Source organism: Lactuca sativa, chromosome 1 (genome assembly GCF_002870075.4).
Source record: "Lactuca sativa cultivar Salinas chromosome 1, Lsat_Salinas_v11, whole genome shotgun sequence".
In the NCBI taxonomy this organism is placed as follows: domain Eukaryota; kingdom Viridiplantae; phylum Streptophyta; class Magnoliopsida; order Asterales; family Asteraceae; genus Lactuca; species Lactuca sativa.
The window spans coordinates 52,299,972-52,317,561 of NC_056623.2; the positions used below are offsets into that span (position 1 = coordinate 52,299,972).

Here is a 17,590-nt window from a genome sequence, read left to right on the forward strand (position 1 = left end):
ATGGTTTATACAACACAAACTAAGAGTGGGTTTATGTTACACTCGTATCTTTTAAGGGTTATAAGGTTTATGTTACACCCGTATCTTTTAAGGGTTTATTTAAAATTTCAAAGTTAATTAAATTAAAATAACTAAATAAAAAATTGGAAAAATAAGCAAACTAACCCATATAAATGAAATATTTAGAAAAAATAACAAACATAAATAAAATTTGTAAAATAACCACTTACTCCGGAATGTGGCATTCCACAGTATTTATAACCATTCCGGAGTTGGTGGTGATTGGTAGATTCCGAGTCCGACAGGGGAGTTTGACGATGCTAGGTGGTCGGGGTGGCAGCGGCGCCGGAGATGGGTGAGGCGAGTGTGGCGGCTGGAGGATGAGGAGCATTTAGGGTTAGGGTTAGACGGGCAATGAGATATATAACCAGTTCCACAAACTTTTCCCATAATAACACAATTGGTCTCTCCTTGTATTATCTCTTTCAGAATAAATCCCTAATTTACCAGTTAAACCCTCCTTCTGAAAATACTTACAGATTAAATCTGAAATCTTACCAATCAGCCCTTACTTCTGAAATCCCTTCCCAAATAAGTCTCTAATTTACACTTTAACCCTCGTAAATCAAAATTATATCATTGGCTCCCCGAAACCAATACCCCACTAATTATTATTTGATTTTTGGACTATAATAATATAAGATAATAATAAGAATCACTTCTCGGGGTTCCGGGATTATTATTTAATCGATATATTTTAAACGGGATGTTACACCTCCCCCACTTAAATTTGATTTCGTCCTCAAAATCGTTTCTCATAATCCCTTACACACCAGTCAACTTGAACCTCATGGCCACTATTACAAGCATACCCCAGCCTTTCCAAGGCAACCGCATCCAACCCTTGCAGGGTGCTGAAACCTGATGATACACAAATTCCTCACAATATGATCACCTTACTCGAGCCGAAATCTGTAGTCTCAAGATGGACTGGCTCCCTGATAGATTGCCCATACTGAATCATTATTGTTGAATTTATTGCACTTAGCTCCCAATTGGTTACTCGACTGCTAATAACCTGAGGTTCCCACCCGAAAATAGAATCACAGATCCCACACTGCTACCTATAATTCTCTTCTTAACAAGAGATTAGGTACTCCTTCAAGAGAAACTCGTTCTGATAACCAATTCCTAGTGGTATAATGAACAACGAGACGTAAACTGGGAGATGAACCCCTTTGGATCAACAATACAATGTTTCCTTTAGTTCCCGAACCACATACATATAATAACTGGCTCATAAGCATAACACTCATACCTGGCCCAACCAGCCTCGGGCTGGAATACCATGCATGCCTACGATGGGTCCATTCATCCTCAGGATGGAATACCCTCGTATCCTGCACATGTATAGCCCAATCAACCCTCGGGTTGGAATACCAACACACCATATCCAATCAATCATAGGGTCCGGTCATCCTCACGATGGAATACCCTAAATTGGAATACCACTATATACATAACTCCGGTCTAACCCATAACTTGAAATCCAAGGACCTATCCTTGCATCTCATCTAAAATCCTCTGATTCGTTACAACCGAGTACCACTCATCTGAAATATTGGGTTCCGACCCGGTCACGGAGCTAAAGGACTCCCACATAGTTGCCTCACACGACTTCCGAACAAAATCCTTTCCTGGAACTAGTTACCTCTAGGAGGTATCCAAGGCTATAAATAGGGCCCTAGGGATTCATTCCTCCTTGCTTATTTGGCTTGAGTATTCACCATCTTCTTTCTCCCTCGTTGTGGAAGAACTTTCTTTTAGTTCATCCCTCCTAGTTTAATATTTGTTTCTACTCTTTTGAGTTCATTGGGTGTGAACCAAGAGATGGATTCTAGTTTGGATCCTCATCGTCCAATCAAGGTGGCACACACAAGGAGTCAAGATCGAAGATTATTAGCTGCTAAAAAGGGTAGTATTCTTCCTTGTATTTTTCGGTTTTCATAGGGTAGAAGTAATAGTATGAAGCCATAGATCCATAGGGTGCATGTACACTTAGGTAAATCGTTTTGTTGTTTCGATTCTTCCGCTGCCTAGTTATTGAGTGTAATTGATGCATGTATCACCCAACATACCCAAGGGTACGCCCAACGTACTATTCAGTTTCCTTAGAACTTCCTTTGTTACTTAATCCATTACGTCTTAACGTCCAAAACATAGATCCATGTCTTTTAAGACGTCCTAAACCATAAAGTTATAAACTTTATGTCTTTGCATGCATGCATGGGGGTTAAGGCATGATTTAAGTCCTTAAACATACTTTGTGACCATCTAACACTTGCATGGTTGTGGCTTAAGCATCAAGATCCGATTTTTATGGTTCTAAATACCTTCAAGAATAAAAAAAGGACAACTCATTTGGACAAAATCTTCTGAAACTCAAAGGACCTCAGGTATGGGACCAAAATGTGACATACAAACCCCAAAACTAGATCTAAGCATGAAATGATAAATTTTAGAGCTTTATACCTCTAATGGGTCAGAAATGATGTCAAACTTCTGGATCTACAAGTCTTCTCTAAGCTCTTGCTCCTCCTTCAAGCTCCTTCTTCTTCAAAACCACCAAAATGTTCAAAGTGAGCTCAAGATACATGCAATGGGGTTAGGGTTCGAGTTAGGCACTGAGAGGACAAATGAGGCTGAGAGGATAAGGGTTTTGAAGGTTATAAGTTGTTTAAACAGGGTGCAAACCCAAAAAATTAGGGTTTTCATCTAGTTGCCCTACGCCCAGCATACGCATGGGAGTCCCCCGATCCACGCCTTATATGTGTACGCCGTGCGTACCCCCTGTACGCCCAACATACGCTCATCCCCAAAATTCCCAACATTTGATAATCATAACTTGAATAAAAAGCAATACAATACCTGATAAATCTCGGACGTTAGAGAGGTGTTTCATGAGAACTTGTGGATGAGTTATGTGGTTTGATGGGAACCTGTATAAGAATCAGATCTAAGCTTTTGAGCTCTGGAGGTTTAGGTTAAGTGCCTAATCCATTAAGCTATTTTGGATGCTCACCATGACACAGTGAGTGGTGGTCGCGACGTGGTGGCAGATTTTAGTTGCGTTTATTTTGTCGTGTTGTTGCCACGACATGGTCATGGGGTTGGCCACGACGCGGTGGGTCAATAGTTGACTATGATTGTTGACCGTTAACTTTTTGACCAGTTTAACTTTTGGTCAAACTTTGGTAGAATTGATTGTTTTGTCTAAGCACTAGTCTCAGTTTGGCATTAGGTAGCTAGTCTGTTGCTGAGGTTGCTATTGGGCTTTTTGTTGATTAGCTTAGGTGAGTCTTCTGATTATAATAAGTAGGATGCTATATTGCCTTTGTAATTCCTGCATGTATGTTATGTATGTTGAGCGAGACCCGTTATGCATGTCGGGCGAGTCCTGCTGGGTAAGACTCATTATATTATTGGGCGAGGCCTATTATGTATGTTGGGCGAGGCCCGTGTTGATATGTGGTATCTTGGGGAGCTCGCTAAGCTTTGTGCTTACGGTTTTAAGTTTAAATTTTGCAGGTCTGTTTGGAAGTACGTGGAAGAGCAAGACGTGATTGCCTCACATATGCTAATATGGTTTTTGAAATGTTTCACACTTATAAATTTATTACTCCGATTTATGTTAATAAATAATTGAATGTTAATTCTTTTGTTATACTTTAATGGTATAGTTTTCTCTGTTTTAAAATGAAAAAAATGATTTGAAATTTGGGACGTTACACTCCTAGTTGCTTAAGCTTCTAGTGTACCTAAAATCCGAATTTAACTATTGAATATGTGACTAATCCTAGCTTGGTGTTGAATTCAATGGTCATAATCTATGAATGATAGTTAATCTCAGGTGTTTAATACTACCAAGAAAATGTACATAATGACATTATGCCCCTAATCATGACGATTCCCCCTGCCTTAGATATATTATACTTATCTCGTTCATCAAGAAAGAACTAAAGGTTCTTATCACTAACAAATGGTCATATTGGATTAAATATAATTACTTATCTATATAATAAATCAAACCAAATTTAATCTCACCACATTTAGGGAAAAAAATACTACTAAAAAAACCATTGTCATCAATAACAAGTAATAACATGAATTTTGTTATACACTGGGTACCATATCTCAAAAATCAAACATGATTAATGGAAAGACCACAAGAAAATAAAAAAATTGTTGACTATGTCAAGAGAAATGTTAGCATGGGCTAAAGAAAAGGGAAGAATGTTGGCTAAATTACTTGTCTTCCTTCCTTCGGTTAGACTATACATGACGGAAGTGCACACTACACAATGCTTCCATAATGATCTCTAGTTTGTTGTTGACTTGGTGAATATTGTAGAGGTATCGAGGGACGAGTAAAAATAAGGAAGGAGACTCTAACTTAGGGGAAGGGTGAATGATGATTTTTTTTTTTTTGCTTTGAAAGTTTGAAGCTTTAAAAGTTTTTATGGTTGTGTATTGTTTTACTGGGTTTATATATTATTTGTTTTCTTTATGCTTTTGATTCACAAAATCTAGTTTACAAGGACCACACCAAAGAAAAAGGATATGTTTTTACCTTTGATTTGAGGAATTCCTCATTTGAAAACCCTTTGTCGAAGCCTTCTAAAACCCCTTTAAAATCCTTCTGAAAACCTTAATTTATATTTTTTTGGAACCCTTGAAAATCTTTCTGAAAACATTGAAAACCCTTCTGAAACTCTTGAAAACCCTTTGGTGTCTGAATGAGGGGAAGGGGAGTTGGTGAGGATATTGCGCGTGACTGAATGATGAGTGAAGGGGAGAGGGATGTTTGCTTCTATAAGGTGCAAGGACGACAATGAGACAAAGTGATGAACAAGATCAACGAGGAAAAATGTAATGGGTGCTATGTCCTGACATAGATATCCAACATAAGCCATTAAGACTCAATCAGTCTACTCAAATGTTAAAATGACAAGCCCGTCAGCAAGCTTATGACATGGTTTTGACTAACCACCGAAAGAAGGCAACGTTTACCAAAAGGAATAGAAGTGCAATTTTTGAAAACCATTGGGACCAAGCACGTTACGTTTTTCATAGTTGTCCCTGTGTGTGTTAAATCTGGTAACACACATAGACCAATCGTACAATTATGTCTAAAAAAATACAAGAGGGGGAAAAGCTGAATATCAGCATGTAGTTCAAGGATGATTTACGTAAATAACCGATTTTTAATTTGCGAAAACCGGATAGTTGTACAGCAGCTGAGATAAACATCGAAACCAATAGTTGCCATGTTCTTCGAGAGGTCTGAAATCCCTTTATCTCGATTCGGTTTCTAATTTCGCCAAATGAATCCAAAAATCCCGATAACCAGTGAAGAATTATCCGATTGAGGTTTTGGATTTATGTGTGTGGTGATTTTTTCAGGTTATACTGCTCACTCCTTACTCGATTTATTGTTCAGCGATAGATTGCGTTTCTTTGATGCTCTGTGTTTGTAATCTTTACATGCGAACTTTCAGATCAATCAGCAATCTGATCTTCCAAGTTTTCGCATTCATGGGGTCAGTCTCTTTCTCTCTCGCCTTTTTTTTTTACGGATTCAACTGTATGTTCAGAAATAATCGTGATGACATTATCTTCCTCGTATATTTCTTAGCGTATATATGTGATTTCTATGAATACGTTACAAAATAATAATTTGAAGAAACAAATTTGATTTAAATGGAGAAGAGGCGCTGCTAGAGTGCATGAACTGTTAATTAAGATGGGGCAAGGAGATTATGTATAAACATCTGTGTAATATTAGGGTTCTACGTTAGAATCTGGTGTTTGGAAACATTATTTTGATTGGAAAATGGTGGACTGCTAATGTTTGGTTCTTTCAAAGTAATTATCTAAGGCTAGTTCGAAAGAAGAAGATGTTCCTTTGTTATATTCTCCACCTTTCTTGGTTAATTTACTAACCAAACAGCTTTAGTCATTTAGTTGGATTAAGCCTGACTTTTTGATTGTTTTTGGAATCTGATGGTTTGCTTTTTGTGTAAGCAATCAATTAAACAAGCAAAATGTGATTTTGGGGAGATTCGGTTTTCCTTCATGCTTTACTTGTTGTGGTGAGAGATTAATTTGTGATCCCTACACGTAATTGTTTTGTTTTGGATCAGAAATTATGCAAGAAAGCATGTTTATGAAGTGTCTTTCATTCTTTCAATTGCATAGACTCTTAGGAAAAAGTTGTTTTTGTTTGGTTTCTGAAACTTGTGTTCTTATGAGTTGGGTGATGGCAAACTGGAAGGGTAAACTCATATCTCTATTCCATGTAAGTTTTCATGTTGTACAGTAGGATCTGTATAAGATTACCACTATATGAAATAATAAGAAAAGCCTAAGAACATTTTGTTTCTGTTTCTGTTAATGTTTTGGTTTTGGTTGTTTGAGCTAATGATATTTATGGTTGTAAACCTTATTTGCAACAGAACAGAGGTTGTCTTGGATGTCCTAAGGTCCCATTTATGAGCAATGATAAAAAACAGCCACCTGGAAATCTGAAAAAAGACAAAACCAGAAATATAAATAAACCCAACCTGGCACAAGACTTTTGGAGCAGCAGCACATATGAAATGGACAACAGTGCTGCCCAGTCACAATCATCACTCTCCATGTCAAACCCTAACCTCGATTCCCATTCCCATTCCCATTCCAATTCCAATTCCAATTCCACCTCCGGAACCAATCCTCCGGAATTCAGAAACCGTGGTCTCCTTCTCTGGAATCAGACAAGGCAACAATGGATTGGAGACAAGGGTTCTTCTGGTCAACAACGCAAAAAGAAGGGTAAAGAACCTGCCATAAGGTTAGATAATATTTTTATAAACTTTATATAACGTATATAAATATATATATATTTGAGTAATTGTAATTATTATGTAGTTGGAATGCAACATATGATAATCTGCTTGGGACAAACAAGCCTTTTCCAAAGGCGATTCCTTTACCTGTAAGTCGTATATATTTTCCTTACAAAATTTGGTTGATATTTATTGTAGTTTTGACTCCAAAATGTGGCAGGAAATGGTGAATTTTCTTGTGGATGTATGGGAAGAAGAGGGGTTGTATGACTGATGATAATGATAATGATAATGGATCGCTATTTTCTGGTAAAACTGCTACATATGACATGATTATTTACTATTTAGATTCTAAGAAAATAACTCTGGCTTTGCACAAAATTATTGTCATTATTTTGGTTGGAAATTTGTTAAATGGATTTGGCTTGAAAATAATTCGGGCATTTATTTTGAGTTGGTGGTTTTGTGATGGAAACTATGGACACGTTATTCATTTATTGAAGACTGGTTGATACTTGAGATGCATAAAGTAACGTGCTTTAAAACTTTAAAAGGGTATTTATTTTTTTTTCTTTAAAAAAATATGATGTACTTTTTTGTTTGATATAATGGTGGTTGATTGAAATTGAATACGATTGACAAGCCGCCCTCGTTTCAAGACTATATATAAATTTTTCTCAATTTGCAATTTGTGATTGTTTTCACACATGTAGTCATAAGTCATTCAACGCACCATGATTATTAAAATTGATTATAACTAGAAACAGTCAAAAAATTTTAAATTAGATTCTAAAATATACATACAAATGTAATATTTATATAGTACCTTTTTTATATTGTACTTTTATATTTATATAGTATTTTTGTTCACACTAGAAACGATATATGTACGTTTCCATGTCCAATACTCATAACGCACACGTACACAATCTTAAAACTTGTACAAAACATAACCACTCATTTCTAATCTTATTTGACGTGTTAGGGTGTAAATTAGGCATACTGGGACATCACTTTTAGGGGAAGTTACAATATCTATTGGATATAGCTTATAGATGTGATTGTACAATGACATATGCTTTTATTGTATAATCACAAGTAGTAATATTTATATCCATTTGGATGACATATATATTGCTATTTGCTGATATTAAAGTATTTAAAAGTTGCTATTTCCAGAATAAGGTGTTAAACTCTAGCAATGCACTTTGAATTTTAAATAGCCCCATAAACCCATTAGTGTCGGTTTTTAAGTGTCTTTAGGAGTTTGCTTAAACAAGGTTAGAGCTACTTGCATATAAAAGTATGGACACGTCATCAGTTCATCACAAATGTATATAATCAATTTTAGTTGTCATTTCCTCATCCAATCTAACTTAATGATGTCATTGATGATCATGAAGACGACATATCATTTTTCTTATGTGGGGTTGCTATTACCGATTGGAATAGGTACTTAAACAAAGTTTTTTTTTTAACATTTCTAAAACTAAAAGTAACCTCCTAATAAAAGAAATTTGAAAAGCAGAAATTTGTTAAGTTGACAAAGAGCCGGACAAAATAAAAAGATTAGATCGAAGAAATTACAAGGATATGATCATAGATCCAACCAACCCAACTTATAGAACACTTCTTAATCTATTGCAACTCTAGTTAAGCTGACATTTTTATAAATTATTGTCAAATTAGGCGTAAGACCCATGTAGAGTTTTTTTAAAAGAAAATTTAAATATAAAGTTAAAAATATTTGAGAAGTTTGAATTTATAAGAAAAATAAAAAAAATATTGAATTATAAAAATTAAAGTGTTTTTTTTCTCTTTTAAATTTAACAAATAATTTAGATAAATAAATAAAAGAAATTAATGAAACTTTAATTTAGTCATTTAGAAAGAAAGTCTATTAATAAAAATGATATGTATTTATTATTAGATTTAAATAATATGTGAAATTTAATAAAATAAAAAAACCATAAAACGACATGTGGAATAAAATTTAATTTAAAATAACCATAAAATTACATGTGACACAATGAATAAGAATGTGACATGTGATAAAAAATCTTTATTTATTATAGTAGATACTAGATGTGAGACCCATGTATAAATGAGTTAAATAAAAATTTAAATATCAAAATATAAATATTAAGTATTTTTTTAAAATTAAATTTTAAAATAAGGAATGAAAAAACATACTTATTGCAATTTATGATCATATTTATTACATTTAATATTTTACTTATATAACTATATGTATTATGTGACTTTTTAATTTTAAAAATTAAAAAAAAAACCTAGAAATTGACATATGAATACTATTAATTTAAAAAATACTAAAAACTGACAAGTGTCAAAACTTATAAGAGATTGACATATGACAAAATTGATATTTATTTATTAGAGTAGATTTTGAATCTCATGATTTTTGACAGATTTTATAAAACATATATTATTTCTAAATTAATTAATGTTCAAGTAAAATCACATTTAATGACTCACAACACAAAAATATCATATACATAAAAAATTATTATAGAAAATATAATATGTCAGTTACAAATAATTATCCTACTTAATAAATAAATGTAATACATTTCTAATATGGGTTACATATTTCTATAATTTGTAAAGTATGTAAGTATATTGAGAATGTTTTTCACATGAGTATTTCTTTAGGGAGGCGTCGTTAACCCCCTATCTCTTGTGTATCTAACCTGCCACGACCCCCCTCACAGTCATGTCCTTTAGCAATTACGACTCGACACGATAACGACTAGACTAACTATGCTTTGTGGATTAATAGAACCCATTTTGATCACAATAACAAGTTAATCAACGACTAGACTAACCGGTACTCGTAATTTGTAGGGAAGTAACCGTTATATAATCATTTGTAACCAACTAACTATCCATGTAATCTCGATCATTGATTTTTTCTTTTCCATTTATTGTTATAGATATTATTCTTATATTTCTCACTAATAATTTATTTCTTATTTCTCACAAATCCTAATTCAATGTAATAATAATTCGTAAGTATTATATTATGTATATTTATCAAAAGCATAATCCTAATAAAGTTAAATTGTCTTTATTTGTATGATATAGACTTAGTTGGAGTTTATTTAATTTTAAAAGCTCATTTTTAATATTGTTTGTCTTTTAGAAATTATAAAAAGTATATCTTTTTCTCTCTCTTTATTTTTTGTGTGTAGGTGCGGGTAGGGGAGAATTCAATATTCTAACTTTAGGAAAAAAACAACAATTTATTGTCAATTTTTGTTTTTCAATGATTTTTTTTTGCTTACACCATCTATACCGTCATCACACCAAAACTTTGACCGCCCCTTCGGCACTTCTACCATTACCTCATCCATCACATCCACCACCACCACTACCTCCGCTACCAAGACCACCATCTTTAACTATCATCATTTCTATATTCTAACTTTAGGAAAAAAAACAACCATTTATTGTCAAGTTTTGTTTTTGAATGATTTTTTTGTTAACACCATCTATGCCGTCATGACACCAACATTTTGACCAGCCCTTCGGCACTTCCATCGTTACCTCATCCATCACATCCACTACCACCACCATTATCACCACCAATATCTCTGCTACCAATGCCACCATCTTTAACTATCATCATTTCTGAATGTGCTTAATGTGTATGTACATATGGGTTCTTTATTTAGCATCATCCATGATTAATGTGGTTTAATATCATTTATGCTGTAGGATTAAAAAAAAACAAAACAATTGTTTATTTTGCATATGTGTTTTGTAGTCAATAGATTAACAAACAACATTTTAATTATTGTTTACAAAAAATAATTTTATTTAATATTTTTTATAAATACATCGAGTTATTTATCAGAGTCAAACTGTCATTAATTGTACCAAATATCCATTTAATTCGCTTATAATGTTTTGAAATTATTTATTACTAAAATAAAAAAAGTTATAGGAAATATCAATTAAATTGTTTTTTAGTAATTTATTTACAACAACTTGGGGGGTGGAGGTAGGGGGTTGGGGCGGTGGGGTACGTGATAGGGAAATGAATGGAGTAGGAAGAAACATTGAACACAAAGCATTTGGGTGGATTCATTGCATCTCTTTCTCTCTCTTTCCTCGTTTGTATAAATCAATTCAGTCAATCAATGATGCCATCATACGTTTCTTTTCTCCATTACCCTTTTTTTTGCCCTAAAATCATATCTGGGTTTCTGTTTCCTCATATGATTTCTCCAAGATTTTGATGCATTCATCGCTTACACATCTCTCAATTCTCTTCCTGTTGGTGGATCTGCTCTTTTTTGCTCTCGATCGAGGGTTTTTTGGGCTTTCAAGTCTCGGATTACTTTTAGGTCTTCTTCAACTGTACTCATGCAGAAATTCTTTGGTAAGGGTCTTTAATCGCTCGCTAAATTCGATTCTATGCTGTTTCCCCTAGTTAGTTTGCTTATTTTCTGTTCAATTTTCGTTATTTAGTTATTTTATTAGGGGTTCTCGAGATTCTTACTTTACTTTACTGTATTTGGAAGATCTCATCTTAAAATCCACCAATTATTCATTTATTTGTTGTTGAAACTTCCTGTTGATACTTGGTAGTTGTAGTTCTTACATAAACTTGCATAAGAATCACATGATCATATGGTAAATCGACTTATCAGCCCTACTATTAAAATGATTTATGATTATATCTCTGATTTTGGAACTGATTGATAATCTCTCCTTGAATTGCGTTAAATCAAGAGTAGAAAAACTATGTGCACAAGGACATGCCTGACTATCTCGGAAACTTTCTCTTACTCTTTGATGTTAGTTATGCTGATTTATGTTTTGGATCTATACTTAGCTTTTGTTTCTTTCTTGAATAACTTTATATTAATTTTTTCTGAACTTATATCTTTCAGGTGAAGACGTTCTTTACCATGGTATGCCAAAATACCATGCTTCAGAAGAGTCAAATCTCTTCTTGTCCCTTGGTCACCATGTCGATGTGTACTTCCCCCCTCGCAAGAGGTCAAGAGTCAGTGCCCCTTTTGTGTTCTCTGAACAAACCTTCATCAAAAAGCAGCAAACCACCATTGATGCCCTTCCTGATGAATGCCTCTTTGAGATCTTCAGACGTGTATCTGGTAGCCAAGAAAAAAGTTCATGTGCTTTTGTCTCAAAACGTTGGCTCATGCTTCTAAGCACCATCCGCAGGGATGAAGTCAAAGAAACAGTGTCGTCCATTTCTAACAAGAAACATGAAGATCTTGAAATTAACAACGGGTGCCTCACAAGGTGTTTAAAAGGAAAGAAAGCAACAGATATCAGACTTGCAGCTATCAGTGTTGGATCAAGTGGTCATGGAGGTCTTGGTGATCTTTCTATTCTTGGAAACAATGCTAGTAAAGTGACAAATGTTGGGCTTAAAGCTATTGCTCATGGGTGCACTTCTCTTAGATCTCTTACCCTATTGAATCTCTCCTCCATTAGTGATGAAGGGATTGTTGAAATTGCTAACGAGTGTCACAATCTTGAAAAGCTTCAACTTTCTCAATGCCCTAACATTTCCAACAAATCTTTAATCGCGATTGCAAACAACTGCCCTAATCTTACATCACTTTCAATCGAATCTTGCTCAAACATCACGAACGAAGGCCTTCAAGCAATTGGTCAAAAATGCCCAAATTTAAAGGCGATTTCATTAAAAAACTGTTCTCAAATCGGAGATCAAGGGGTTGTAAGCTTGGTATCATCATCAAGTTCTTCTTTGATGAAAGTGAGACTCCATGCTTTAAATGTTAGTGACACATGTCTTGCAGTTATTGGACACTATGGTATGTCGTTGACCGAGTTAACTCTAGTTGACCTTCATAACGTAACCGAAAAGGGGTTTTGGGTCATGGGCAGCGGTCAAGGATTACAAAAGCTGAGGTCACTTGTGATTGTTAACTGTACTGGTGTGACCGATCTTGGGGTTGAAGCATTGGGCAGGGGCTGCCCGAATTTGAAACTTGTTTCCATTCGGAAATCAGGTTTATCAGACAACGGGCTTGTATCATTTGCTAAAGCCTCACAATCACTCGAGACTGTTCTTCTAGAAGAATGCCACATCATCACACAGATCGGAATCTTTGGATTTGTTGTGAATTCGGGTGCATTAAAGAATCTTTCTTTGACAAAATGTTTTGGGATTAAAGATTCACCGATGATAATCCATTCGGCTTTATCCCCTTGCAATTCTCTAAAATCTTTAACCATCCGTAACTGCCCGGGATTTGGAAACTTCAGCTTGGCTTTATTGGGACGGATTTGCCCCCAGCTTCAAGACATTGTGCTGACCGGGCTCTCTGGAATCACTGATTCCGGAGTTGCATCACTCGTTCAAAACTCTGAATCCGGTCTAACGAAAGTTGATCTTAGCGGGTGTGTGAATCTAACGGACAAGATCGTGTCAGAGATCTCCATGGCCCATGGTGGGACCCTTGAAGTCTTGAATCTTGATGGTTGTGGATTGATTACTGATGCAAGTGTGGTGACAATTACTCAGAACTGCTCATTACTTAGAGAACTTGATGTTTCAAAATCTGCAATCACTGATTTTGCAATTGCAGCATTGGCATGTGCTGAGCATTTGAATCTTCAGGTTCTTTCGGTTTCTGGATGCCAGGTTTCAAACAAGAGCTTACCTTTCTTGAAAAAGTTGGGTGAATCACTTATTGGTTTGAACATGATGCAATGTCGTGGGGTCACCAGTGCTGCAGTTGGTGCTCTTGAAGGGCAAATATGGAAATGTGATATTCTCGTTTAAGTCGGTAAAATCAGTTATTAGTTGTTGAGTCGGTGGTTTTTACAGGTCTGTTGCAAAGTGATTTTCTTGGAATCACTCCAAAGCTCTCTTTTTTCCAAGAGGTTTGGCTGGTATCTCTTTTTTTACAGTTTTATTAAAACTGTTTTTCAAGAATTTTTGGCCTTGTTTATAAGGTCTTCTATTCTTCTTTCCAGCCAAATTTTCTTGAGAATACTGATGCTTGGTTTTGGTTCTTGGAGACAACATTTGGCAATGGGTCCTAGTCGTCGTTGGTGTGTGTCAGTTAATATATATGTATTGGTGTTTTGTGATGATATGTTTGTTTGTGTCTAGTGTCTAGTGTCTAGTCTTGGTTTTCTGTCATGGGTTGTTGAAGGTTACAGTTTGTCAGGGATTCAAGCGGTGGTGGCCTGGTGGTTTTTATGGGATTTGGTCATGGTGGGTGGTTATTGAGCCTATTGTGACAACCCCGGTGAGGGTTGTTTTTTTCTTTTACCAAATCCTGGTTTTTCTGGGCTTCTTACTTGTTTGTAAACTGATGTGTTTGTAACCTTTTGTGATGGGAACTTATAATATAAGTACTTGTGTTTATGTGTCTAATCTTTTGTTTCTATAAACCATACCCACAAAAAAAAAAAAATACATGACAACAGATTTGTATGTATACATCATCAATTATATACACAAGTGCACACTGTATATATGTGTTGATCTTCATTTTTTAAGAGGTCTAATGTTTTTAAAGACATGGGTTCTTGAAGCTTGATTTGGTCTAGTTTAGACACTATTTGGGCCCATAGCAAGTAGGCCAATTATTTTAATTGGAGAAATATGTCATAGCATTTCGAGAAAGCTTCTTATGCTATTTACGTTCATAAGCAAAGCATTTATAATATTTTTGAGATTGACTATGTTATCATTTATTTTCGACAAAGCTTCTTATAGCTATTTACGTTCATAAGCAAGCATTACATGAGTTTAACACGTTGATTAAAAATAAGTTAAATATTTAAGTGCAAACATCAAGTTTTTATTTATTTATTTAAAGTAAAATTTTGAAATAAATGCAAACGACATGATGAATAAATAAGTAATTCGATCTATACATGATTAATAAGTAAGTAATTCAATCTATATGGCTGACAATATCATTTGTATTCAAAATATAATAACTTTTATACCTTTCAATCATGGTTGAAGAAATCGAGATTAATCGTGGATTAATCATTTAACGTTCTCCAACCGACTAAGATTTGTGTGTTTGACGAAATTAAGGATTAATTGGGTATAACGGGATTAATCAGTTTTGACTAGATTAATCGATAAACAAAAGTAAAAAAAAAAGTCAAAATAATTTTAAAAAATTAAATTTTTTTTACTTGAAATTTTTCAGATTTCCAAAATTTCAAATATTATATAAAAATGTTCATATTTTCGTATTTTCAAAATTTCGAATTACAAATTCATTTATTTTCTAATTTTGAAGTACTTATTTTTCTTAAAATATTTTTTTCTTTGATTAATTTTAATATTTTATTATTATCTATGGTCCCCGATTAATACCGTCAATAATCCATTACAACAACTTTGTCTCAAGAAAATAATTAAGCATTAATAAATCTGACAACAAAGCAAACATTAAGACCCATTAATTTTTTAGAATTCACCAACACTCATTCAAGAGTAATAAACATAGTTAAAAGTCTTCAAATATCCATATATATATATATATATATATATATATATATATATATATATATATATATATATATAATTTTTTTTTCAAAAAATCCAACAACTTAGATGTTGAGAGAAAACTCTATAAATATATTGTACTTTTAACGTATTCTATTTTTACATCTTTATAGTAGCTATTATTTAGTTTTTAAAGTAAAGCCAAGTTTTCATGCTTCTTAATTGAGTAGCTGTTCTTTAGTTATTAATGTAATACAACTAACATTATATAAATGTTTAAATTATATTGATTCAAATAAAATATTGTTATATAAAAAAAATTGTATAACCATAAAATTTTATAAAAATAATATTTAATTGAACAACTAAAAAATTAAAATTAATAGTAATTAATAATATAGATATTAAAAACAAAAAATAAAAATAGAACCGTAATTTATATATATATATATATATATATATATATATATATATATATATATATATATATAAACTAAATTTAATAAATCACATATTGATGGAACAAGTCGATGATTGTCATTATGGCTCACAGAGAAACATGATAATACATTAATGTAATAATTATAATAAATGTAGTAATAAATGAATATACTCTAATAAATGAAGGGTTTTTTTTGCCACATGTCACGATCTCATTTAATTTACCAAATATTATTTTATAGTTATTTTGAATTAATTTCTTTTCCACATGTCATTTATGGGTTTTTCTATTTTAATATTCCACACAATACTTTAATGTAATAATTATATAATAAATGTAGTAATAAATGAATATCAATTTTATTAATGAACTTAACTTCTTGTTTCAAAATTCTCAAATTAAAGCTCATTAGTTTATTTTGTTTATTTATTTAATTTAAAAGTTAAAAAAATCAATTTTAATAATTCATTGTTTTTCTTATTTTCTTATAAATCTAAAGTTCTTAAATATTTAGACCTTTATATTTTATTTTTTTTAATTAACCCATGTAATACATGAATCTTACACCTAGTATATATAGTAATAAATGTAAATCTTTTTGCCACATGTCATATTTTCATGCATTTTGACACATGTAATTTTGTGGTTAATTCTTAGAAATTAATTTCCACTTGTCATTTTGTGATAGTTTTTGATTTTCTTAATTAACTATCTAATTTTTAGTTATAGAAAGTAATTAATGTGTCATTAATTTGTTTCCTTATATTTCAAATTTTAATATGTTTCCTTCAATATATATAATTCAAAATTGGCACGTTTCTTTCAAAGTTTATTATCATTTTAGACAAAATAGTCTATATAGAAAAAATAATCAAACTTAGTTACTTTTTATTGACAAACTAAAAAAGGGTTATATGGTCGAAATATAATTAAATTTTTGCAGTTTGTTTTATTAGTAGAAATTGAATTTTTTATTTATTCATCTTTTTGTTTGTATATATTTTGAAATTTTATTTTAAAAAATACCTAATGTTTACACTTTAATATTAAATGTTTTCTTTTAAAAAAAATACTTAATTTTTATATCTTCATATATAATTTTTTTAATCAACCCGTGTAGTACACGGGTTTCGCACCTAGTATACTAATAAATGAAAATCTTTTTTTCATATGTCGTATTTTTATGTATTTTGACACATGTAATTTTGTGGTTACTTCTTAAAAAATAATTTTCACTTGTCATTTTGTGGTAATTTTTTATTTTCTTAATTAACTATTCTAATTTTTAGGTTATAGAAAGTAATTAACGTGTCACTAATCTGTTTCCTTATATTTTTAAATTTTAATATATTTCATTCAATATATAATTTAAAATTAACATTTTTCTTTCAAAGTTCATTGTCATTTTAGGAAAAATGGTCTACATATAAAAAATAATCAAACTTTGTTGCTTTTCATTGATAAACTAAAAAAATAGTTACGTGGCCAAAATATAATTCTTTTTATGTAGTTTATTTTATTAGTATAAATTAAAGTATCTATTTATTCCTCATTTTATTTGTATATATTTTGAAATTTCACTTTAAAAATATTTAATTTTTACACTTTGATATTTAATGTTTTCTTTAAAAAAATACTTAATATTCATATTTTTATATATAATTAATTTTTTAATCAACGCGTATAGTACACGGGTCTCACACATATTGTGTGTGTGTGTGTGTGTGTATATATATATATATATATATATATATATAT

At 32.3% G+C, this 17,590-nt stretch overlaps 2 protein-coding genes across 2 annotated transcripts; both read left to right on the forward strand.

The window, feature by feature from the left end:
* Positions 1-5,257: 5,257 nt before the first annotated feature.
* On the forward strand, positions 5,258-7,340 carry LOC111917431 (uncharacterized). The gene is made up of 5 exons (XM_023913120.2): positions 5,258-5,341; positions 5,464-5,600; positions 6,521-6,892; positions 6,970-7,036; positions 7,108-7,340. The coding sequence occupies exons 2-5, from the start codon at positions 5,521-5,523 to the stop codon at positions 7,159-7,161; spliced, it is 573 nt and encodes a 190-aa protein (XP_023768888.1). The 5' UTR covers positions 5,258-5,341; positions 5,464-5,520; the 3' UTR covers positions 7,162-7,340.
* A 3,691-nt stretch (positions 7,341-11,031) lies between these two features.
* On the forward strand, positions 11,032-14,295 carry LOC111917430 (EIN3-binding F-box protein 1). The gene is made up of 2 exons (XM_023913117.2): positions 11,032-11,292; positions 11,807-14,295. Exons 1-2 carry the CDS (start codon positions 11,277-11,279, stop codon positions 13,693-13,695), a joined length of 1,905 nt encoding a protein of 634 aa, XP_023768885.1. The 5' UTR covers positions 11,032-11,276; the 3' UTR covers positions 13,696-14,295.
* Positions 14,296-17,590: the final 3,295 nt, after the last annotated feature.